The sequence below is a fragment of the Pelophylax lessonae genome (assembly GCF_965119305.1).
Source record: "Pelophylax lessonae genome assembly, chromosome: 5".
Lineage (NCBI taxonomy): Eukaryota > Metazoa > Chordata > Amphibia > Anura > Ranidae > Pelophylax > Pelophylax lessonae.
The window spans coordinates 417,963,042-417,990,177 of NC_138772.1; the positions used below are offsets into that span (position 1 = coordinate 417,963,042).

The window sequence follows — 27,136 nt, forward strand, 5'->3', positions numbered from 1 at the left end:
CTAAAGGACGCTGGGCCCTCAGACCACCCTCTTGAAGTCTGTTTCTTATTGTTTGGTTAGAGACATTCACACCAGTGGCCTACTGGAGGTCATTTTGTAGGGTTCTGGCAGTGCTCATCCTGTTCCTCCTTGCACAAAGGAACAGATACTGGTCCTACTGATGGGTTAAGGACTTTCTACGGCCCTGTCCAGCTCTCCTAGAGGTAACTGCCTGTCTCCTGGAATCTCCTCTATGCTCTTGAAACTGTGCTGGGAGACACGGCAAACCTTCTGGCAATGGCACGCATTGATGTTCCATCCTGGAGGAGTTGGACTTCCTGTGCAACCTCTATAGGGTCCATGTATCGCCTCATGCTACCAGTAGTGACACTGACCCTAGCCAAATGCAAAACTAGTCAAAAACAGTCAGCAAAGATGAAAAGGGGGGAAAAAATTAAACCATTCATGTTTTGGAGATTGTTTCATTTTTGCCCATCTAGTGCACCTGTTGTTAATTTCATTAACACCAAAGTAGTTGAAACTGATTAACAACCCCCTCTGCTACTTAACTGACCAGATTAATATCCCGGGAGTTTAATTGACTTGGTGCTATACTCTGATTAAAAAGTGTTCCTTAAATTTTTTTTGAGCAATGTATAATGGGGCCCTGCATAATTTGTTATCACTGCTTTTAACATTTGAAAAAACCTTTAATATACAATAAAAAATATTGTTTTTGTTTTTTACCAGGAATCTTTTGTTATATTTGCTGAAATTGTTCAATTTCAAACTTTGAGTTCATTGCATAGTCACAGTTCAGTCATTGCCTATACTCTGATTTGTACAGTTTTATAAATAACACCCTACAGAATATCTGATTATAAGTGTCGGTTCACACTAGGGTGACACGACTTCGGGCGAGTTATGCCGTCGCCCGTGCACCGCGACTTCGGTGCGACCGCGACTTCACATAATGGAAGTCAATGCAAGTCGCTCCGATGTCGCCCTGAAGTAGTGCAGGAACCTTTTTCTAAGTCGGAGCGACTTGAGTCGCTCCTATTAGAACGGTTCCAATTGCACAGCGCGGTCCGCTACTTGTCAGGCGACCAAGTCGCCTGACAAGTCGGAACAGTGTGAACTGGCACTAAGGCCTCATGCACACTGGATGTTATCAAAACATCAGTAGAAAACTGTAGCTGTAGAAGGCGTTTTTCAGGTTTTTAGCATTGGTGTTTTTCAACGTTTTTTAGCTTTTTTTCAGCTGTAGCATTTTTTAGCTTTTTTTTTTTTTTTAGCAAAGCTATACTCCCACAAAAGCTTATGGCTCAAAAACGTTGATAAAAGAATTTTTTTTGGCATTTTTCAGAATTTTATAGCCTGCGTGTGCATGGACACATAGGATAACATGCTGGGGAGTTTACTGGCTGCAGAAAAAAAACATCTGACACCAAAAACAGCAGTACTGTATGCATCTACCTCAACCTACTACAAAGTAATTGAGATGGAAAACACCAACTGAACAGCCTGGGGAGAGGAGCTAAAGAGACTAGACGGGAAAGCATTGTTACACTGCTGTATTGTTATTACTTTAAACAGGATGAAATGAAACTTAGTTATTTGTCACCCCAGTAAAGCTGTTGATGGATCAACAGAAGGAGCTTAGAAAAATGTCTTGTTGACTCTGGACTAAGTTCTAAAAGGAAATATAGCACAAGAAGCAAACTGCACTTTACCTCCTGCACCATGATTCCAGGTAACTCTATTATTAAAATATATAGCGTAAAACAGTAATTATGCCATAATAGCAGCTTTTGGTTGATATGTTATGAATATTATTTGTGGATGGATTTGAATATAGAAGCGTGCTCTTATACCAGCAACCTCTCCCCTGTGTTGCTATCTAGGTTCTTGGGGTAGAAAAGGTCATTAGTAACCTTGCTGGGCTTGTAATTATTGGGTTTATATAGTTGTGTTTGCTTTTTTTAATTAGAAAGCCTTTTGTAAAATTTGAATTGCATTTGCTTTACTTTAAGATAATGTTCTCTGAAAATTGTTACATTTACAAACATAAATATCACATAGGTGAGGAATTGGTATTTGTTCAAATGTCTATTTATCTATTATATTAAGAGCCTACATTTCTCATGGATTAGAATCATATTTATACCTCAAAGGGCTCCATTTTTCTGTTCTTCTTAAAGCAGTATTAAACTCAAAAACAAATATGTAATATATTGCAGCTTACCAATGCTTAAGGCTCGGTTCACACTATTGCGATGCGGGAAGGCTGCGAATTTGCAGCCTGTTCCCGCATCGCACACGCACCCCCGGCAGTTCACACTGCCATATGCGATCCGCTGGGGGTGTCAATGTAATCTTAACGACACCCCCAGTTTGATCGCATATCGCAGTGCGATCATGCAGTTCGCACAGGATCGGATCGCACAAGTGTGAACCGCTGTGCGATCCGATCCTGATGCGGCAGCAAAAATGCCTCCTGTGCGTCTTTGCTGCGGGTGCGGTGCGAATTTAGCCATACAAACTGTATGGCTAAACTCGCACCGCACAGCTGATCGCATGTCATGTCGGAGCAGTGCGCTCCGACATGACATGCGAACCCGGCACACGCAGAAGTGTGAACCGGCTCTTAATGTGGTGGCTGCATTGGTTTTCTGTTTTTCAATTTTTGCAGCCAGTTGGGAAGATCCTAAATCTGTGGAGGAGCAACAAAGCCACCCTTGGACAGCAGCACTGTAATACATTTAGTTGATATTGTGTATGTATATATATATATATATATATATATATATATATACATATATATATATATATATATATATATTTTTTTTTTTTTATTTCATGTTCTTATATAGCGCTGTCAATTTTACGCAGCGCTTTACATATACATTGCACATTCACATCAGTCCCTGCCCTCGAGGAGCTTACAACCTAAGGTCCCCAACTCACATTCACACACACATATATATATATATATATATATATATACACATACATACATACATATATATATATATATATATATACATACATCATACATACATACATACACACACACATATATATATATATATATATATATATATATATATATATATATATATATATACACATATATACATATACATATATATATATATATATATATAGATTGGTGTTGTGCAAGCCAAAAGGTAAAAACAATAACCTCATTGGTAAAGACAAATAGTCTGTAATACACATATATCAAATCATCAGAAAAATGTATTCACAAAACAGTGAACGTGTGAGGGAGCCTTAAAGGGACCACTACCACAGGATACCCAAACTAACTGAAAAGGACTACCACTAAGCTAACATTGATGAAGGATAATTTCTTAATGTAATCCAAAGCAAATTTGATTACTCACTAGGTGAGAATACTGGCACTTAGGTGTCATGGTCGGGTGGAAGCACACCATTTGTTTTCATGTTGTCACACTGAAGTTTTAATGAAAAAGGGATGCACTACCAGATGGCGGTCTTCTGAGTGCATATATATTGTAAAAAAGTGCCACATCCTAACATAAGGCTGAGAAAATTATTCGGAAAAACGTAGATTTTATCGGTAGAGATGTATAAAAAATAAACATTTATTATTGTAAAATTTAAAAACAGAGACAAAGTCTATATGGCAACAATATGCCGGCAATGCAGTGGCAGAAAGCAACAGGAAACGAAAAACAAAGAAAACACAAATAATTAATAAACGAATGCACAAAGGCATGTACAAATAGGATAGTTATCTGTGATATTATCCACAAGGTCCGTCATAGGGGACAGGCAGATACCACTATCCTCCAAGGAGATCTGTAGATGCGGTCATCATAAGGAACATGTGATTTTGGAGTGTGAGCTCATACAACTCAGCATGTTTCGCATTATGCTTCATCTGGAGCTTAAGTTCATCACTCTGTATTTTGCTTGTAAATAATTATAAAAAGACAGGAGGGAAAAACCAAAGGAGCCGGGAGGCTCATAAGATGACTGGGAATCGTAGAGTACTGATATCCTGTCAACTTGTGTCGCAATTGTATACCCTAAATTATTTTTTTTAATTTGCAATTTTTTCCCCCATGAAAGTGGAGTTACCCTTTATGTGGCCAGCGCAGACTGAAAGAGAATGTTTTGTCTATCAACTAAACTAGCACAGAAAATTAGCAGCATGTTCGATAATGTTTTCTATTAACCACTTCAGTTTTACCCCCTTAATGACCAGGCCATTTTTTTGCGATTCGGCACTGCGTTTCTTTAACAAAAATATGTACGGTCGTGCAACCCCGTACCCAAATACAACTGATGTTCTTTTTTTCCTGCAAATAGAGCTTTCTTTTGGTGGTATTTGATCACCTCTGCGGTTTTTAGATTTTGCGCCATAAATATAAAAAAGCGACAATTTTGAAAAAAAAACACAATTTTTTTTACTTTCTGCTATAAAACATTCCAATAAAAAAAATGTAAAAAATCTAATTTTTTTTATCAGTTTAGGCCGATTTGTATTCTGCTACCTATGTTTGGTAAAAAAAAAAAAATCCCAATAAGCATATTTTAATTGGTTTTCTGAAAAGTTATAGCGTTTACAAACTACGGGATAGATTTTTGGACTTTTTATTTTATTTTATGTTTTTAGCGGGATTTTTAGCGGGACTGCGACATTGCGGCGGACAGATCAGACCGACCCCTAACTGACATTTTTGACACTTTTTGGGGACCAGTGACATTAATACAGTAATCAGTGCTAAATAATATACATAATAATATACACTGTTACTGTATAAATGACACTGGAAGGGAGGGGTTAACACTGGGGGTGATCAAAGGGTTAAATGTATGCCTGTTTGTGCTTACTGACTGTGGGGGGGAAGGGCTCTGCAAGCCGCCGCTCCTCCCGTGGTCTGGCTCCCGCTGTGTCTACATGATTATGCGCAGCTGAGCCACCCTGCCGCAGTAAATCTTCGTGGAGCGCTCGGCAAGCGGTTAAGTCAGAATTTATATATTTGGATGGTTCACAAATTAATAAAGAGTGCAATCACATTGGGGCTGGTTAAATTGAACCATGCCTGAGTCTGATTCCCCCCCCCCCCCCTCACTACTCCCCTGCTGGTCTGCACTCACACTGAACAATAAAAAAGTGTAAGGCCCCTTTCACACTTGTGCGACTTTTCCTGCGACTCGAGACTGCAAAATCACATAACAAGTTGTACTCCATGATCTCTAATGAGTACCATTCACATCTGTGTGACTTTAAGTCGCAACGGCTTCAAAGTAGTCTCTGAACTACTTTTGGTCCATAGACCTCAATATTACACAGGCATTGCTTCAAGTCCAGTCAAAATGACTGCAAAATTGTGGCAAAATCGCAAGACTTTTAGGTCGCACAAGTGTGAAAGGGGTCTGAAACCAGTAATACATTATTCCCTGGGACCAGCCAGATTTCGATCCATGCATGGGCAGCCTCTCAGATTTTCCACACTCGATCAGCACTACAGGCTACAGCCAGCAGTACTGATCAGTGTATTTTCTCCACTGTCAGAGTACACTACCTCAGCAAGAGGATTCCCCCATCCATCGAAAATGCTGATTGAATAGAAAAAAAAAAAAAGACTCATCAATGAGTTGCATAAAGGTTCCTGAGCCCACTCCCCTGCTAACTAGTTCAGCGATCCCTGCTTCAGAACTCTATGGAGAGGACTGTGCTCTGGCACATTTTGCACTCACACTGAAGCAAACCTTACCCTACCACAAGAAAACAGCGTCACCCTGTCCAAGCGGTCCGTGGCATGGTATGCTTAACCAATTACAGCATGTGGTCGGCGCACTCACACTACACAGACGAACTATTAAAAAAAAATCGAAAAAAAAACTGTTTAAATTTGAAAAAAAAAAAAAAATGTTTTATTTGTTACATACAAATAAGTGATCATGTGTCCCTGATCACCGCCACACCCGTTATATAACGCTTAACTACACTAGTGACAGTATGTACAAGAACATTTTTTTTTTATTTCCTCTTTTTCCAAAATTTTGTGATTAAAAATTACTACTTGAAAAAACTCTCAAGGCCTCTTACTAAATACCTCAGACTGCCTACTTTCCAAAAAGGGGTAATTTGGGGGATATTTGTACTGTCCTGGCATCTCTGGACCTCAAGAATCCAGATTGAAGTCCGCTCTCTGCTGACGTCACAGATGTTGGTACAGGCACTGTGTCATCATGGCCACGGAGTCAGGATCCGCCAGGTGCCTGGACTGACACCCGGCTCAGCCTCTCGACGAGCCTCTGAGAAGTTGAGCTGACCGTTCCCTGCCCCTCCACAGCCCAGCACTCCAGTGAGCGAGGAGGGGGCAGAGCGGAGAGCTGTGACTGACAGTCAGCATCTCACTGCTGGGGGAGCTGTCAGAACAGAACGATCGGCGGTGTTTGATCTCTCGGTTCTCAGTGTAGAAGCGCCGGTGGACAGATGCAGCATCGGACTGAAGCTGCATCCACCTAGGTAAGTATACATGGGGGAGAAAATCAAACCTATACTTCTCTTTTAAGTTCATTTTGCCATATAAACTCTCCCTTAGGCTGGGTTCGCGGTGATGTGGCCGTAAGGTCGTGTCTGGGGTCCGGTGCATCTCTGTTCACCGTTTCAGGTGCGGATTAGGTCAGAATGTTTGCCTGTATTCGCCCCTGAAACAGAGCCAAAGACGCACAGGACCCTTTTTCAACTGCCCTGAAGGTGTGTGTACCGGCTCTATTGAGAGCCATTCACATTCTCCTGTCATGCAAATTGGATGAGGGGACACCCACATGTAATTCACATTAGTGTGAACCCAGCCTTAATGTTTAAATGTAATTCATAAATAGACAGCAATTCAGAATCTAAGATAAAATCTAAGATAAAAAATATACTAACACCAATCATTCAAGGTTTACAACTTGTATGAACCCATTTATACAATAACATAGCTTTTTCCTGTCCTTGATTCCATTTCTTCAAGTTTTGCTCCCACCCCAACCCCTTCACCTATTTTATTTGATGCATTTTTTTTAAAGAAAGCACATTTTTTATATCTCTGTACCATTTCCGAGGTTGGGGGTAATGATTTAGGACATTCTCTAAGAATGGACCTTCTTGCTGTTACTAAACAAATGTGGAGCCATTCTGTATTGCATTTCTAACTGTACTATTGGCACCCTCTCCCAATAACCAAACATTACTAGCACTGGGTCCTCCGGTATGCTATAGCCACAGATCTTAGATGCATAAACCAATATTTGCTTCCAAATAATGAATAACCTAGGGACAATACCAAAAATAATGTGCTAATGGGGTCTTTTTCTTCACATTTTGGACATCTACTGTATAGTTGAGTTCTGTCTGAGGGTCATAACCTTGGATCTGTAGATATGCTTGAGGCGTTACCTTATATTACATCCCACACCATACTTAATTTATTATAATTTTACAGACCCTTTGGTATCCCCAGAGTATTTTAAATACTATGTTATCCTCCTGAAAATCCCATGCTCATTTTTTAATATATAATGAACCTAAACCTGCTCTCCAAGATTTGGACTGAAAGGATATGCTAGGTAAATGCATGAAGGTAAAAGATATAAGCGCATTCCAAAGCTTAGCTCTTCTCATGGGCATCCGCATGGGGGGACGAGTGCCCCCCCCTTGGAATCTTAACTTCCCCTTTAAAGTGGTTGTTAAACTATCCTGTCTGATCTGTTTAATAAATGTTTCCAGAGCGCCGATCATGTGACCCGCCAGCTCTCTCCTCTCCCTGTCTGACAGCTGCCTGCAGTGAGCGGGGCTGAGGATTCCCCGCTGTCGTCAGTTGGGAGTGGAGGAGGAGGGGAGGAGGAGAGGCCGAGAGGAGGAGAGAGGCGGCGGGTCACGTGAGCGGCGATCAGTGCTCTAAAAACTGGTAAAGAGTAGCTTATTTTTGCCCTTTAAAAATAAAGTCGCGGCCTGCATGATAACTGACATCAGCAGTTGAGCGGACCACTGTCCTCAGCCCCAGGCTCCAGTGCTATCATTCCAGGAGAGGGGGAACCCAGGGCAAGGAAATTGAGGAGATTTGTGGCCCCGTGCACAGAGGCATGGCACGTGACGTCACAGCACGTACTGACGTCACGTGTATGCATGCGCCGCCTGCACAAACCCAAAACGGAGAGGGTCAGCTTTGCTTTTGCATCAGGTTTCCCAAACTTTTGAATGCCTGCACTTTATGTAATAATGACTAAGTCCCTCCCCTTCATTACAATGTTGAAAAGGGGCCGAGCATGGCTGACCTTAAAATGATGCCCCCCCCCCCCCTGGAAAAATTTCTGCGGATGCCCATGGCTCTTCTTTCTGTGTTTAATTTGTAGAAAAAATACTGCATACATTGATGTCTCCACCTGAAACCAACCCTCCTTGATGCATTTCACCACTGGTGGCTAAGGGTCCTTTCACAGGGGCTTTCCACCCGGTGGACTCTGTTTTGCTCAGCGGGAGATCGAACCACCAATTCCCTCTGAGCAGGCAGATGACAGGTCTGTCTGCGCTCTCTGTGATAAAACGGACTTGTCAGATCCCCGCTCTCATCTATGGGACCTCGGATGAAAACAGACCGACTGTTCATTTTCATCCGATCCTATCTGATCTGTCATGAATGAGCTGATTCATTTTTTTTTTTTTCAAAACTATATTCAGTATTGTCAAATTTCTCATCTGTAAACTACTATAAAAACTATTAGTCAAAAAAACAAATACGTGTTAATTCTCTGCAAGACATGGAGCGTTACACCTTCAAGCAGAGTAACCATCCTATAATGGGGGCCAACAGAATAAACAAGCAATGATCCTTCACAGAGCATAATATATTAATAAGAGTCCAATCTTTCTTGTAATAGGTTAGGACACTTAAGCTGGATACACACTATACAATCTTCTTTAGATTTTCCAAAACCATATAATATGCAATTTCAATTTGTATGCAGTCAGGCAGGCCCTTGCACTACATAGTTGAAGTTACATCTAAAGGAAATTGAACAAGTTGTATAGTGTGTATTATCCAGTTTTCCACTGCGATACAAAACAAATAGTCAGTAGAACAAATAATATTCACAATGTGTTTACAAAGAACTTTGCTGCCTCATAATGGGTTAACACTCTTGTACTGCAGTACAAGACAAGCAGCGGGCAGAATGAACAAACATCCATTGATTCTTTATAAAATGTAACATCATGTGTATACAAAAAATCTAACTACCCAGTAAGGCCCCATTCACACTTGTGCGACTTTAAAGCGGAGTTCCGGGCACAGAAAACATTTTTCAGTGAACATACCCCCGGGACAATCAGGGCTAGTACATTCCACAATGGCTAGCCTCTGATCTGTCCCGGTTCGCACTTACCTGCAAGATGAAATACTCACTTATAAAATTTCTTCCACAGCATTGCCCTCTCTCTTGTGGGCAGCTGAAGCCGGCGCGGTCCTCTTCTGCGTCTTCTTCCGCGTCTTCTTCTCCCAGAATGCGCCTGCACCGGCCCCTCTCCACAGCATCTGGGCATGCCCAGAAGCTGTTTAGCAGGGGAATGCGGCGTCGCCCCAGAAGTGACGAGCGGGGCCGGTGCCGTCGCATTGATTCCTGGGAGCGATGACGTTCAGCTCCCAGGAATCATTGCAAGACAGGAAGTGACGGCGGAGCCGCGGCGCTGAGGGAGGAAGTACACTGAGGTGAGTATTTTCGATCTTCAAGTACAAGGTGAGTAAAAAAAAAATAAAAACCTAACTTTCCAATTCCTTTACAGGTGAAGGAGAACTAGCGGACGGGCACAAAAAAAAAGATCGATTTTGTGCCCGGAACTCCGCTTTAAAGTCACACGAACTTACAGCGATTTTGCGGCAACCTTGTTGTCGCGATTTCAACACGATTTTGATGCGAGTTTGACTAAACTTGAATGTCTTTGGACCTCAAAACGCATCAAAATCGTGCCAAAGTAGTGCAGGGACTACTTTGAAGTCGGTTTGACTTCAAGTCGCACAGATATGAATGGTACTCATTGGAAATAATGGAGAACGACTTGTCATGCGATTTTGCAGTCCCAAATCGCATGACAAGTCGCACAAGTGTGAAAGGAGCCTAAAGGGTTTAGGCCCCTTTCACATGACTGTCCATTTATCCCTATGGACAGGCGGTTGTTAACAGATTAGTGTCTGTTGACACCCACCTACCTCCAGGTCCAATTGGGTCCACTAAAAAAAAACATAAAAGGATCTGTCCTCTTCTGTTTAAGCAGATAGGAGGGTAGTTGTGTAAAAAGACAGCGGAGTCCGGCCACCCATAGAGCAGAGTGGGCTCTGTCTATGTCCGCTCGGCAGGAACTGAGCAGACACAGATGTGTCATTCGCCCACTCTGCTCCGATCCATAGTCGATCTGTGAGCTAATCCGCTGCTGATCAGAATGGAATCCCCCTCATGGGAAAGGGGCCTATCATTTTTTTTACTGCAGTGAGTGGTATTGCTAAATGAGTATAAATGAGTAAACTCTCACCAGTTCCCTGCACAGCATAATACACCTCCAAGGAAACTGGCCGACTCATTAAAAGTGGTTGTAGAGGTAAAAGGTTTTCTACCTTAATGCATTCTCTGTGCTAAGGTAAAAAAAACCTTTTTAATAGTAGCACACCCCCAGCCTCCCCTAAATACTTACCTGAGCCTGATCTAGATCCATCACTGTATCTGCAGCAACTCTTCTCCCCTCTCCTTTCACAGGCTTGGCTGAGAGCAGCTGCAGCCATTGGCCTGCGAACAGAGAGCGTGGAAATGGGGCCAAGCTATGCTGTGTATCTGAATAGCCCTAAACAGCCCAACTTGGGAGTAAGCCTGCATGAGTGCTCCCATGGGAAGCAGCTTCCTATAGTGGACACTCAGGCGGAGGACCCCTAATAAGGAGGGTCAGGGCTGCTCACTGCAATATCATTGCACAGAGCAGGTAAATATAACATGTATGTTATTGTAGCACCACCCCCGCAGGAGCTGCTGATTAGATTATTGGGTCTACGTCCTGCCTAACAACCCACAGAATTGGCTCGAACCCTCCCTAGGCACAACTGACCCAGAATAGGACTGGAATACCAAATGGCTACACAGATTGGAATATAACACTTCAATAAATAATAATGACCTGTTACCTCTCTCCAGCTGCAGTCCTTCTGGGTAATACAAGGTGACCACACACAAGCTTGCTTTTAAACAGGAAAGTTATTTACTGTAAATCAAATAAACAGTTTCGATACAGTAAAATATGACTTTGTAAAAGGATATACTGATTAATTAATCAAAGATAAGATAAATACTGTGATATCACTCCTCAACGGCACATTAATTGTTTCAGGAAATGTCTCAGAGCCTATAGGACCACCATCTTAATCACTATTATACTTTTGGAAATAAGGCTCAGCATTCAGTTAGACACAGTACCAGACAGTCAGACCTATCTGAGTCCGCTGTTTCTTCTCTATATCTTCGCTAGCAACGTTGGTGCACTCGCGATTTGTAATCCACATTGAGGATGGGTGATCAATAGAGAGAATGGCAGCAAACAGTTAGTAATCACCGCGGGGTGTCTGTGCAGGATTGGCGGTAAAACTTCTGTGAGAGATGTACTGGGCCACCTGGTATATTGCCTTCTACTACTCTAAGGCTAATCCTGACTAAAGTTACTTCTTTGATAGATAGAGTCAGTTTTTGGGCAGGTGCCCTCTCACCAACAGGACTGTCTCCCAGGAAGCCTCCGCTGCGATCTCAGTCTCCGGCCTCTGTCACCAGCCGAACTAGGTATTTGGGGTGGATGAGTCTGGTCTCTGTAGAACATCGATGGGACCTCCAGGAGGGATCCTCTACTGGAGATGAAACACTGCAACTTAGTCACTTAAGGCCCAGGAGTTTCGGCCTAGCATGCAGCATCAGCCCACAGCGCTGGCATCCTGCTTGTCTCACTGTGTCTTTCCCAAGAGAGTGAGCCTGGCTCCTCCCTTCCTTTATAAAGCTTCCCCCAGAAGGCTGTGCGGTGCAGCAGTGCACCCTGGTACTCTCAAAGCACTATGGGCAATGAAGACTGCTCAACTTCCTGAAAGGAAAATCACATCAAAAGAAATTCCATAGCCGCTGCAATGTGTCCTTTTGGCCACTAGATGGAGCCGAGTTCCTCTCAAATGTCAAACAGCAGTCTTTTAGAACTTGTATAATGGGAGACCCCGCTACACACTCCCCCCACTTGAGAAACTTTGGTCCCCAAAGAGGACAACAGCATGTACTCCAGTGCATATGTTGGCAGTACACTAAAAAAAAAACATTAACATATGCATAACAGGGAATCATCTTCCTTTTCATAAGCAGAGTTCAAACTTAACAACTGCATATTACAACACAGGTTCGACATAGGAACCTCCCACCAATTGTCGGGGGAGGGAAGGTAATTCTGTTCACAGACCCCCAACACTTGAGTGGCTTGTACAGATGTGCCTGGGGGTGAGCTAGGGTTGTCCTCCACCAAATCTGCGGTGGAAGAACTAGGCTGATCAAGAGTTCATTTGGAAGTAAAGATAGCCTCTTCCGAGCATTCACCCAATTGGTTATAGGTCAGTCTTTTGGGTGGGTGAATGACTCTTCTTTCCCTCTGTTCTTTGGGATGCACGATCTCAGAGGTACTAGGACCAGCCACTTCTGGGGATTCTTCAATGTCCTCCTCCTCATGTTCCAACACACAGGAATCTGATGCTTCAAGAGCGGTCAGTTCTTCTTCAGAGAAAGGTGCAACCTCCTCCTCAGGATCTTCATCATCAACTACTTCTTCTGGAAGCATGTGGAAAGGTATGAATTCGGGGGCTTCCGCCCAAAGGGTTCCTCTGTCAGCCAATTCGGATGAAGACAGGGAGGCAGGTGTGGGTTCTGGTAACTGAGATGACCACATCCAGTCAGGTACCTCCTCTTCATCTTCCAGATCTTCAGATGGAGAATTTCCCTCCCTCACATCTGGGAGTGTCGACTGAGATCTGGTGACTGGTCTGGACAGGCGAGAGGTCGAAGGGGTCTCTGACGAATCTACGATAGGAGGCATGCGAACTGCTTCAGAGAGAGGCAGTAAATGGTGCCAAGTCTTCAGTGGACCCACACTTCCTTCAGGCCGAATTTGATACACAGGGAGGTTTGGTAGTTGCTTGCAGATAACATAAGGTTGGGACTTCCAGCGGTCTGCCAACTTGTGTTTTCCCGGGACACCCAAGTTCCTCAACAATACCCTGTCCCCTGGTTGCAAGTCTTGGATCCGAACTTTTAAGTCGAAATTCCTTTTATTCCTCAGTCCACGTTGATCAGATGTGGCCTGAGCTTTATCATAGGCCGATTTCAGACTCTTCCGCAGTCGGTCCACATATCCCTTGTGCGATGCTGAAGAGGTGTGATCGGGTGAGATGCCAAAGGCCAAATCCACTGGCAACCGAGCCTCTCGTCCAAACATTAGACGATAAGGGGAATATCCAGTAGCATCACTGACAGTACTGTTGTAAGCATGCACAATGGCAGCTACATGTTTGCCCCAATGCTGTTTCTTCTCTGAGCTTAAAGTCCCCAACATGTCCAAAAGAGTCCTGTTAAATCGTTCCGGCTGGGCATCCCCTTGTGGATGGTAGGGAGTAGTTCTAGTCTTTTGGATGCCTAACAGATCTAACAGTCTCTTGATCAGTCTGCTTTCAAAGTCTCTCCCCTGATCTGAATGGAGGCGTTGTGGTAACCCATAGTGTACAAAGAACTTTTCTACAAGAACTTTGGCTACTGTAGAGGCCTTCTGATCCCTTGTCGGGAATGCTTGGGCGTATCTGGTAAAATGGTCTGTTACCACAAGGACATTCCCTTGGCCACTCAGATCAGGCTTTAGGCAAAGGAAATCAATGCACACCAGTTCCATTGGTCCCTGGCTTTGCAGATGGCCCATTGGGGCTGCTTGACGTGGCAGAGTCTTCCTTTGTATACATCGGACACAAGAATGACAGTATCCTTCAACTTCGGCCCTCATACAGGGCCAGTAGAACCTGTCTCTGACAAGCTGAAAAGTTCTTTCAGGTCCCAGATGGGCATGATTATCATGAAGAGCAGCCAGAACTCTCTCCCTGTATTTAGCTGGTAAGAACAGTTGCCACTTCTCCTCCAGATCTTCAGATGGGCCTCTTCGGTAGGCCACCCCTTCTCGGATCTGTAACCGGGTCCACTCTCTATGCAACAGACGGGCCCCCTGAGGAGAGTCGGTTAGAAGCAACTCAGGGCGCTGGATCTCCAAGGCTTCCAAAAGAAGTTTTCCCAGAGGGTCTTCCAGCTGCTCCTTCCTCAAGTCCCTTTTGGACAGCCGGGGTAAATCTTCCCCTTCAACCTGGGTCACCCTGCAATAGTATTTGGGTACTCCGACAGCCAAAACCCCAATCTCTTCGGCTCTTGATCCTCCTCTGGATCGAAGTTCAGTTCCCTGATATAGGGCACGCACCCCTTCTGGAGCCAAATGGGTCCATTCTTCATCAGGTTCGTGTGGTGCATGCAACCTTCTGGATAGGGCATCTGCATCCCTGTTCCCGATTCCTGGCTGATACTTCAGGCTGAAGTTAAAGCTAGAGAGGGCAGCCAACCATCTGTGTCCTGTTGCATCCAGCTTGGCTGTAGTCAACAGATAGGTAAGGGGATTATTATCCGTCTTGACAATGAATTCAGCTCCGTACAGGTAATCTTTCAGTTTGTCGACCACTGCCCACTTTAAGGCCAGGAATTCAAGTTTGTGGGTAGGATAATTCCTTTCAGCAGGTAGTAGACTCCTGCTCACGTAGGCTACGGGTCGCAGGTGACCCTCATGTTCCTGGTAGAGTACCCCACCCAGCCCATCTCGGCTGGCATCGACATGTAGTTCATATGGTTTCGTGGGGTCTGCGTAGGCCAACACAGGGGCAGTGGTTAGATTCTTTTTCAACTGAATGAAAGCCCCTTCACATTCTGGGGTCCACTGATCCTGGATGGACTCCTTGGCCTTCCGGGGTCCCATGGTGGACTTCACTGGCTTGACCAGTTCAGGAACGTCATCTTCTTCGTTCTTTAGTAACTCATTGAGGGGTCGGGCAATCTTGGCGAACCCCTCTACAAACCTCCTGTAATAGGAGCAAAAACCCAGGAACGACCGAAGTTCGGTCACATTTGTAGGTCTCGGCCAGGAGGCGACAGCATCCAGCTTGTCCGGGTCGGTGGCCACCCCTTCTTCAGACACGATGTGGCCCAGGTAATGGACCGAGGACTGATAGAATTGGCACTTCTCAGGAGAAAGTTTCAGGCCTTCTTCATGTAGCCTCTTCAGGACCTTTTCCAACCTCTCCTCGTGTTCTTCCAAAGTTCTGCCAAACACGATAACATCATCCAAGTATACCAGTACCTCTATCAAATTCATATCTCCAACGGTCCTTTCCATCAGCCTTTGGAAGGTAGCAGGGGCCCCTGACAACCCCTGAGGCATGCGATTGAACTCAAAGAACCCCACAGGGGTGATGAAGGCTGTCTTCTCCCGATCTTCAGGGTGCATGGGGATCTGATAATACCCACTCTTTAAGTCCATCACACTGAACCACTTTGCCCCTGACAGGCTCTGTAGGGCGTCTTCGATTCGAGGAGTGGTATACTGGTCTGGGATGGTTCTTCTGTTCAGGGTTCGGTAGTCGATACAAAGCCTCAGAGATCCGTTTTTCTTCCGGACTACCACTATCGGAGAAGCATATGGGCTCCTGGATTCTCGAATAACCCCAGTCTTCTTGAGTTCCGCCAGCTGCTGACGTAGATCTTCTAAGTCACCTAAGGGAACTCGCCGGACTCTTTCTCGGAAAGGTTTGTCCTCACTCAGGCGGATCTTATGAGTGGCACTCCTGGCGCATCCCACGTCGAACTCATCCCTAGAAAATATTCCTCGCCATCGAGCAAGTTGTGCCTTGGCCCTCTTCACCCATTCCGGTGGGAGGGCAGCGTTTCCAGAGCAGAGCTCTTCTATGATAACTTCACCCCTTTCCTCCTCTTTAAGATCAGATGGGACAACTGGGGTAGCCGGGTTAACTTGGCCCAACAGCACTCTGGCCGGTACCTTCACCGGTGTAGTAGAGGTGTTTCTGACACTCACTAAAACCCTTCCATGGTTTTTCTGTAACACCTTCAAAGGGATCACTTCAGGGATTACTTCTATCCCTCTCTCCTCTTCCTGTGGACCTGATTCAAAGATGATAAAAGGGACCGGCTGTTTCCATGTGAGTTTAACGGAAGCTTTCAGACAAGCCACCTCTCCTGGCTGCAAGACCTTTTCCGTTCTGTCCAACTTCCAGAGTCTTCCAACTCCTTCTGCAGGAGTCTCTTGCTCCAATACTAATCGTTGATAGGCCTGCCGTAGCATGGGGTGAATCCTTGGCGCTGGAGCATCCTGTCCCTGGACCAGTTGTGTCAGGAGGCGCCTTACTAGGTCAGTGTTGGTCCCTACGATGAGAGAGCTTTTGTTGGCCCCTGGCGGACGAGGACAGACCACCGCTAGGGTGTCGAAGGTTTCAGCTTCACCAGCCACTGATGGGTCAAAGGTCAACTTGATTGGCAGATACCCGTCATAGGGAAAACCTTGAGTCCCGATACCCCATATCTCCAGATCTTCCAACTTCTGCAGAGGTAGATGGGTAAGGTGTTTATCATAGAAGTCTCTATACAGAAGAGTCACTTGAGCCCCAGTGTCAAGGAGGGCTCTTGTGTAAATTCCTTCTACCTGGACAGAGACTACAGGGGAAGGCCCGACCAAGTTAGTTGGGAATTCTCTTGAAGTGGCCTTGTTGTCTGATTCAGTTCTCTGCACCCAGGCTCTTTTCTTCTTTTTTTTTCTTCTGGACTTCAGTCCCCTCTGGGCCCGGTGTGCATTGATTTTCCTCCTCTCAGTAGCCTGGAGTATAGAACTAGGGGCGTTGTACCTGGATCTGACTCCCTGACTCAGATTCCCTGAATCATTGAGTCTCTTGGATTCCCTTGAAACTGGCGGGCACCCGGTCGACTCCTTCACGGGTGCTCTCTGAAGTTTTTCCGCTGGCTTGCGAGGTTCTGAGGCGACATTTCCTGGGCTGGGACATACTCCTCTAACATGTCCTACTCCCCCACAGTTGAAACAAGTTAGCGATCTCCTAGGTCTCGGTTCCAGGTCTACTCTAAGGTTAGAAGGTTTATCCGGCTTCTCTGACGCGTTCCCATCAGGTAGAGTAGATGCCTGACTAGTCAGGATGGACACCATTTCTATCAACTGGGACACCTGGGTCTTTAGGAGTTCAACTTGCGAGTCACTTTCTTTTGCACTTATCACTTTGACATGAGCAGTTGAGTCAAACTGCCGACTCTTCCTCTTGTTGTCCAACATGACCTCTTCTTCTCTGACCATTCGGATCAGGTCAGGGTATTCCAGAATGCCACCATCTTGGCGAGTTCGCAACAGTATGGTAATGGGATCTAAGGGTTGAGCCCCTCTCAGCACCTGCCGTGCACGAGTCTCATCTACCTTCCGGGGGTCTATCCCTTTCTTTAACAAGATCTGGTGGATGATCTTATCCAGGCGTCTAATAAATTCGGACAACTTCTCTTCCTCTTCTTGGTAACAGTAGTCTAACTGGTAAAGAAGTTCAGCCACATTCTCCGTCCGACCAAATACATCTTGTAGAATGTCTAGATAATCCTGTGCAGTACAGTTCTTTTTGCTTAGCTTGAGATTACGTACGGCCTCTAGTGCAGGTCCCCTTAAACTTTCTGTGATTCTCTGTTTCTTGTGCTGTTCTGGTGCCTCCCACTCTTCCAAAACCTGAGTGGCGGTATCTAACCACTCTTCAAACCCATCTTCTGTCGAAGGCACAGGCTGTTTCCCAGAGAATGTCCTGAGCTTCCTATATCCAGTCATCAGATAGTTTGGGGAGTCCTTACTACATTTTGCTACGATTTCCCCGAGAACAGCACACAGTTCTGAGCTAAAGGTAGACAAAGGGGGTGACTCTGGACTCCCTTCTTGGACACCTTTTTCTTTGCTGGATCCCCCAGGAGTGGTGGATGAGGGACCTTCAGTAAGGACTTCTGGATGTATTAAGAAAAGTTCTGTTTGGTCAGTAGTCTTTACACTGGTTCCCTTAAAGTAATCAGGGACCCCCTTCCTCCACTCACACAATGCATACGTGTGTGGAACGGTGGTGTCTGTCTTTATGTCAGTCACCCAAATTTTCCTGTCTGTGGACAGTGCCCTTAAAACTGGGAGAAGTTTTTCCTCAGTCCAGACCTCTCCCTTGATTTCAACCACCAGGCCATTTTCCACTACGACATTCTCTTCCCTGCACCACTCGGCTGCAGCGGTAGGATCCATTTCTGCGTTGAGGGGGATTCTGTGGCTGAGAGGGTTGTGTTGCAGGACTGTAGATATCCCGGACGAGCCCCCACGTGTAGCACCACCCCCGCAGGAGCTGCTGATTAGATTATTGGGTCTACGTCCTGCCTAACAACCCACAGAATTGGCTCGAACCCTCCCTAGGCACAACTGACCCAGAATAGGACTGGAATACCAAATGGCTACACAGATTGGAATATAACACTTCAATAAATAATAATGACCTGTTACCTCTCTCCAGCTGCAGTCCTTCTGGGTAATACAAGGTGACCACACACAAGCTTGCTTTTAAACAGGAAAGTTATTTACTGTAAATCAAATAAACAGTTTCGATACAGTAAAATATGACTTTGTAAAAGGATATACTGATTAATTAATCAAAGATAAGATAAATACTGTGATATCACTCCTCAACGGCACATTAATTGTTTCAGGAAATGTCTCAGAGCCTATAGGACCACCATCTTAATCACTATTATACTTTTGGAAATAAGGCTCAGCATTCAGTTAGACACAGTACCAGACAGTCAGACCTATCTGAGTCCGCTGTTTCTTCTCTATATCTTCGCTAGCAACGTTGGTGCACTCGCGATTTGTAATCTACATTGAGGATGGGTGATCAATAGAGAGAATGGCAGCAAACAGTTAGTAATCACCGCGGGGTGTCTGTGCAGGATTGGCGGTAAAACTTCTGTGAGAGATGTACTGGGCCACCTGGTATATTGCCTTCTACTACTCTAAGGCTAATCCTGACTAAAGTTACTTCTTTGATAGATAGAGTCAGTTTTTGGGCAGGTGCCCTCTCACCAACAGGACTGTCTCCCAGGAAGCCTCCGCTGCGATCTCAGTCTCCGGCCTCTGTCACCAGCCGCACTAGGTATTTGGGGTGGATGAGTCTGGTCTCTGTAGAACATCGATGGGACCTCCAGGAGGGATCCTCTACTGGAGATGAAACACTGCAACTTAGTCACTTAAGGCCCAGGAGTTTCGGCCTAGCATGCAGCATCAGCCCACAGCGCTGGCATCCTGCTTGTCTCACTGTGTCTTTCCCAAGAGAGTGAGCCTGGCTCCTCACTTCCTTTATAAAGCTTCCCCCAGAAGGCTGTGCGGTGCAGCAGTGCACCCTGGTACTCTCAAAGCACTATGGGCAATGAAGACTGCTCAACTTCCTGAAAGGAAAATCACATCAAAAGAAATTCCATAGCCGCTGCAATGTGTCCTTTTGGCCACTAGATGGAGCCGAGTTCCTCTCAAATGTCAAACAGCAGTCTTTTAGAACTTGTATAATGGGAGACCCCGCTACATTATTTTTTCTTGTAATCAATGACATTAAAAATCTCAAAATCTCACTGCAGTGATGCAACTGTGTTCAAGTGGCAAAAGGCCACGGCTGACAAAAATGTACAAAAACAAAATATCAAAATAAATACAATAAGTATATATCCATGTATGATGAATATCTAATAGGTCAGTTAACCTCTTGCTGACCACCCGCCGCAGATGTACTGCTGAGGGTGGAGACGGGCTGTGGTAGCCAGCAGCTAGTGGCCACCGATTGCTGGCTACCCAGTCATCCGGCCGTGTGAAGGAGGCCTGAGGTTTTTATTGCTTTCTGTGTCCCTGCTGTAGAGATCCATCCTCTCTAATCATTTTCATGACTGCTGTCATTGGGACAGAAGGTGTTGGGGAATATAACATTTTACAGTTATCACCAGAAAAGCAATAGAAGGTAATTCTTACAGTGTTGACATCTGTTCCGTTGATGTCTTTGCATGGATTATCCTTCATTTTGCACAGATTTCCTCTCACTTTATTTATTTTCCAGCACAGGACTTGAAGGTAAATCTTCCCAATGGGACACAGGCAGGGAGAAAAAAATAGACAGTGACCCTAAAGCGGTATTAAACCCAAAACCAAAAATGTTATATGTTGTATTTTACTTCTTTAGATGTGGTGGCTGAATTAGTTGTTTTTTTTTTAGGCTTTTCCCTCTGTTTTCACCCAGTGATCTGACCAATAACACACCTCCTGTATTTGAGTGCCCCCACTCTGGGTGAAGGAGCAAAGGATGGCACATTTGGACAGCAGAATTGTCAGTCTGGGTGAGGGAATAGTGTAAGATCTGTAATAGCAGATTTAGATAAAGTGGTGATCGAAAGTTTGGGCACCCCAGGTAAAAATTTGTATTAATGTGCATAAAGAAGCCAAGGAAAGATGGAAAAATCTCCAAAAGGCATCAAATTACAGATTAGACATTCCTATAATATGTCAAGTTAGATTTTATTTCCATCATTGACACTTTCAAAATTACAAAAAACAAAAAAATGGCGTCTGCAAAAGTGGGCACCCTGCAGAATTTATAGCATGCACTGCCCCCTTTGCAAGGCTGAGACCTGCCAGTGTCATGGATTGTTCTCAAATTAATCATCATCTGGGAAGACCAGGTGATGTCAATCTCAAAGGTTTTAAATGCCCAGACTCATCTGACCTTGAAACAAACAAAGATAAAATTCCCAGTTCAATTTGCCAACCAGTCTGCCTACCAACCAAATTGGCCTGTCTAACAGTTTGCGTCAATACAGGGGTTTAGTTAGCACACATTTGCAAACGCATGTGAAAGCTGCAGGGCCACGTCAAGGCTCCCTGTTACCTGCAGTCCTAACTCTAATGAATTTTAAAGAGTCTCCACAGTGGGAGCACATGCAAGCTAATGGATAGATAGGGGGCAGGTGAGCCTGGAGGTGGCCCATCCCTCCTGAAAGGTAATTGGGGGCATAATGGAAGCCCAGCTGATTGTATTACAGCAAAGGCACCCAGTATGTCCACTCACCAGTACACATATACAACAAAGAAAATGGCCTCTGCCCCCACCTATAACTGGCCTTCATAGCAAAGAACACATGGAAGGGCAACGCACATGAAACAAACAAAGATAAAATTCCCAGTTCAATTTGCCAACCAGTCTGCCTACCAACCAAATTGGCCTGTCTAACAGTTTGCGTCAATACAGGGGTTTAGTTAGCACACATTTGCAAACGCATGTGAAAGCTGCAGGGCCACGTCAAGGCTCCCTGTTACCTGCAGTCCTAACTCTAATGAATTTTAAAGAGTCTCCACAGTGGGAGCACATGCAAGCTAATGGATAGATAGTGGGGAGGTGAGCCTGGAGGTGGCCCATCCCTCCTGAAAGGTAATTGGGGGCATAATGGAAGCCCAGCTGATTGTATTACAGCAAAGGCACCCAGTATGTCCACTCACCAGTACACATATACAACAAAGAAAATCTGACCTTGCCCCAACAATCAGCACCATGGGATCTTCTAAGCAGTTGTCTAGAAAACTGAAACTGAAAATAGTTGACGCTCACAAAGCTGGAGAAGGCTATAAGAAGATAGCAAAGCGTTTTCAGATGTTAATATCCTCTGTTCGGAATGTAATTAAGAAATGTCATCAGGAACAGTGGAAGGTAAAGCAAGACCTGGAAGACCAAGAAAAATATCACACAGAACAGCTCGCAGGATTGTGAGAAAAACAATTCAAAACCCACGTTTGACTGCACGATCCCTCCAGAAAGATCTGGCAGACACTGGAGTTGTGGTACACTATTCCACTATAAAGAGATACTTGTACAAATATGGTCTTCATGGAAGAGTCATCAGAAGAAAACCTCTTCTACATCCTCACCACAAAAATCAGCGTTTGAACTTTGCAAATGAATATATAGACAAGTCTGATGCATTTTGGAAACAAGTTCTGTGGACCGATGAGGTTAAAATTTAACTTTTTGGCCGGAATGAGCAAAGGTACGTTTGGAGAAGAAGGGGCACAGAATTTAATGAAAATAACCTCTGTCCAACTGTTAAGCATGGAGGTGGATCAATCATGCTTTGGGGTTGTATTGCAGCCAGTGGCACAGGGAACATCTCACGAGTAGAAGTAAAAGCTGAAGTTAAAGAGAGGATGGCTTCTACAAATGGATAATGATCCTAAACACACCTCAAAATCCACGGGGGATTACATCAAGAGGCGTAAACTGAAGGTTTTGCCATGGCCCTCACAATCTCCTGTCCTCAACATAATTGAAAATCTATGGATAGGCCTTAAAAGAGCAGTGCGTGACAGACAGCCCAGAAATCTCAAAGAACTGGAAGACTTTTGTAAGGAAGAATGGGCAAAGATACCTCAAACAAGAATTGAAAGACTCTTGGCTGGCAACAAAACGCGTTTACAAGTTGTGATACTAGATACTAAGATATTAACTCTGCAGGGTGCCCAAACTTTTCCAGACGCCAATTTTTTGTTTTCTGTTAATTTGAAAGCGTAAATGATGGAAATAAAATCTAACTTTTGTTGACATATTATAAGAATGTCTAATGTGTAATTTGATGCCTTTTGGATATTTTTTCATCTTTCCTTTTCTTCTTTATGCACATTAATACAAATTTTTACCTGGGGTGCCCAAACTTTCGATCACCACTGTACACTAATATTTCGAAGCTTAACTCCAGCTAACACTTTGTAATATGTTACAGCAAACACCTTTTTCCCTTTTGGGATAAAGGTTTTTCAGAAATAAATGAAGCTGATCATTGTAAGCACCACTGTCAGTGTTGAATGGTTTGTCTCATTCCTTTAACTGATACATCTGCAAGAGAGTTTGTTCTTTTGAAAACAACAGTCTTACTGGCCAGATCAGCAGATGAAAATAGAAGAAAGAAAGACTAAAAAAGGAAACGAATGCTGCAATATAATAAATGTTTGCTTTTGGGTTTAATACTGCTTTAACCATTTTCTACTTTATCATAAACAAAACAGTTTTGACATTAAAGCTTATCGCAAATAAATTCTGTACATACTCAATGGAAAAATGTGCTTTTTTTGTTATAATATACTGTCAAAATCTTCTTTCATTACAGTATGCTGGAGGTCTGGATACAGGCGAATCAAGGACTCACACCAGTAAGTTGAACTAAGAACCACAAATTATGAACTATAAAGCAGGTATTAAGATAGGCAGGCAGATGTACAAAGTGCTGCTAACCTTAAAATAGTGGCTATCACAGAACAGGTGCATGGAACAGCTCATATGTGTATCTGTTGTGACATTTAGAGGAATAATTCTAAAAATAATTTGGCTTTTTTTAGAAAAAAAGATAAGCAGTATCCCAAAAGTGTGTTTGTTTTTTTTTTTTTTTTTTTACAAACATTCCGTTTAGTCATCCTTTAAGGCTTCCTACTGCTCACTAACAGGTAATATCTATCTTTTTTTTGCAACTTTTTTAATTTGATTTATAAATGTATAATAACAATAAATATATATATATGTACTATACTGAGCAAAAGTTTTAGGCAGGTGTGAAAAAATGATGCAAATTAGGAATGCTTTCAGAAATAGAAGTGTTAATGGTTTATTTTTAGCAATTAACAAAATGGAAAGTTAAAAGAACAGAAGAGAAATCCAACCCAAATCAATATTTGGTGTGACCGTCCTTTGTCTTTAAAACAGTTTTTCTAGGTACACTTGCACACAGTTTTTGAAGGAACTTGGCAGGTAGGTTGTTCCAAACATTAGAGAACTAACCACAGAACTTCTGTAAATGTAGGCTGTCTCAAATCCTTCTGCCTCTTTATTTATTCACAAACAGACTCAATGATGTTGAGATCAGGGCTCTGTGGGGGACAAACCATCACTTCCAGGACTCCTTGCTCTTCTTTACACTGAAGATAGTTCCTTTTGACATTGGCTGTATGTTTGAGGCCATTGTCCTGCTGCAGAAAATTTTGGGGGTCAATCAAAGGCCTCCCATGATGGATAAGTATCTCCCTGTATTTCTCAGCATGAGGAGACCATTCATCCTTACCAAATCTCCAACTCCATTTGCAGAAGTGCAGCCCCAAACTTGCAAGGAACTGCCACTATGCTTCACTGTTGCTTGCAGACACTCATTATTATGCCGCTATTCAGCCCTCTGGCGAACAAACTGACTCTTGCTACAGGCAAATATTTCAAATTTTGACTAATCAGTCCAGAGCACCTGCTGTCATTTTTCTGCATCCAGTTCCTATGTTTTCATGCATAGTTCAGTCGTTTTGCCTTGTTTCCACATCAGAGGTATGAGTTTTTGGCTCAATGCTTCCATAAAGACCACATCTGGCCAGACTTCTCCAGACAGTATATTGATGTACCTGGGTCCCACTGGTTTCTGCTAGTTCTCAGCAGAGCGGATGCTAATAGCTACACTGCGGTGGCTGATCCAGTGGTGCTGAAGAGGAAGCAAGTGGAGGCCAGGCAGATCGACCAAGGCAGCTGAGTATTGATAACTCCCAGACACAGGAGCGAGGGATAGTGCATTGCCTGTGTTGCAGAATCCTCACATATGGACATCAGAGAAAGGAAGGGTGCCTGAGTGAAATCCTAACCACAAGTATAATCCTTTTTCCATGAACACACTGACCGCAGACAGTATTGCATATTTCATTTCTTTTGGGATTACAAATATCACATTGGAACGCGATAAGAGCTCCAACTGCCGGTGAAGACTTAGCAAGGCCTTGCTAGGAGAAGGGGTTTAATATCAGTAACACCTTAAAGGGAACACGTCTAATTTACTTTATAGCTATTAGTCAGAATAATCTCAGCCTTAGTTTAATCCTAAATTCTTACTTTGAGCAATAGTTATAATAGTGCTATAAGGGTTAACCCTCATTGTTCACAGCTCTATAATATTGTGTTAGTACTGGTCTTTATTTTCTTTATTTGCTATTTACACCTATATCTATATCAGTCTTGCTGAATTTCACTGACTTTGGTGGGATTCGACTGACTGATAGAGTTGTACCTGTTTATCTCAAAGTCGTACCTGCTTATCCTTTAAGTAAAAATAGCAAAACGTTATCCCATTTGTGTCAGTGTGTTCTTAAAAGGTATACTTGAAATGTCCGAACCTAGAGTGTCAGGTGGGTTGGTCAGTTCACAGGGTCAAGGGAGTGCTGAGGAACACCCATCAACCAGCAGCCCTCAGGGGGGCATTGCTACAATTATAACTACTTTGTGTCTTGTTGCTGTGCTCAACCTTGCCATGGTGCATGATCTGTGACATGAAACTGTCTTCCACAACCGCACCTTAGTTAGTAGCAGTCTGGCTGTACCTCATCCAGTTATAAGCCTCCTACACAGCTTGTTTCAGTTAATGACTGTTTCAACCTACTGTACATATGAAATTGATGATCATTAGTCCCTGCTTGGTATAATTAGTATTCACACATCTGACTCTAACCCTATAAAATTCCAGACTTTATGCACTTGTACAAAATGTGCAAGTGTAAGAATTGACGCTGGTTTGAAGCTAAAGTGTAGTCACGCCAAATATTGATTGGGTTTAGGGTTTTTCTTCTGTTCGCTCACTTTTCATTTTGTAAATTGATAAAAATAAACAATTAAAATATATAGTTTTAAAAGCATTCTTACTTTTCAGCATGTCTTTACACTCTTTACACCTGACCAGCACAGGTTTATTTATAAAAACATTTTTCATTATTCTTGAATATCAAACTATTTTTTTTTTCTTACATACAATCTATAATTCTTATTTCCAGTTAACAATATATAGATCAGATGAGGGGGGCAATAGGTTTCAACTATAAATCTACTAACCTATTTAGAGTTTAAACCGTTGAAATATTAAACACATTTAAATATACATTCAAGAATACATTTCTTTGTTCTACAATGAGCTTATGTGTTTGCATCCATCCAACTGTAGTTTGGCTCCAACCTGATAGAGTTAATCATAAATGGCCCTAGAATTATTCCCTTCTTTCCAGTGTGTGTGTGTGTGGCAATACCAACAATGTGTTAAGCAGTTGTCTTTTTTACATATGCATGTCCATCCTGGGGGGTATGCATGTTGAATACCTTAATTTTTTTAAAGTTTTTTATACTGGGTTCACCTGTCCTGTGTTCGTTATAAAAAGCATTTGATGAACTTCAAGGAAGTTTGGATGCCAAACCTAAACCCCACTGAAATCAATGGGAGTCGAATCTGTCAAATTAAAAATTCCAATTTTCTGGGCTAATAAGTAAGGGGGTGTCAACAAAATAAAATAGCATAGCATAGGAGAGAGGTGGGGGTGGGGGGAATGTCCTGGGGAACATGTGCCAATGCTAAAAAATGCCTAAAGAGAAATATTAAAATGGTTGTAAAGGCTCAAAGGAATGCATGAAGGTATAAAAACCTTTGTGCAGCAACCCCCCAATACTTACCTGACCCAGATCTAGATGCAGCGATGTGCAGTAGAGCCTTGGCTCTCCGGTGACTCTCCCTGCTCATTGGCTCCCACTGCTGTCAATCGCACGGGCCAAGCTGTGACTGTGTGTGAATGGACACAAAAACCACTGCACAATGCATGTAAGTATAACATATTTATTATTATTTTTTTTTTAAGCTTGCCTTCAAAATTGTCCTATTTTTTTAATGGGGGGGGGGGTGGTATGGTGCCCTAATCCTGAAAAAATTAATCTCTTTGATGTACAGAAACTGCTGCAGCAGCACTGACATGTACAAAGCGTCTACTATGCATTTGAACCTCCTCCCACTCGGCCAATGCACATAAAGGGCCGGGTGGGAGCTTCCTCCTTCTGAGTCGACATTCCTGAAGTCCTTCAGAAGGGGGGAG

At 43.6% G+C, this 27,136-nt stretch overlaps 1 protein-coding gene across 1 annotated transcript in view; it reads left to right on the forward strand.

The window, feature by feature from the left end:
- Positions 1-1,572: 1,572 nt before the first annotated feature.
- LOC309556272 (chloride channel protein C-like) overlaps positions 1,573-27,136 on the forward strand; it is a 299,799-nt gene continuing 274,235 nt past the window's right edge. Inside the window, exons 1-2 of the mRNA XM_082258707.1 lie at positions 1,573-1,732; positions 23,377-23,419. Coding sequence (XP_082114833.1) covers positions 1,723-1,732; positions 23,377-23,419 — 53 coding nt within the window. The 5' untranslated portion in view covers positions 1,573-1,722. The remainder of the gene's footprint in view (positions 1,733-23,376; positions 23,420-27,136) is intronic.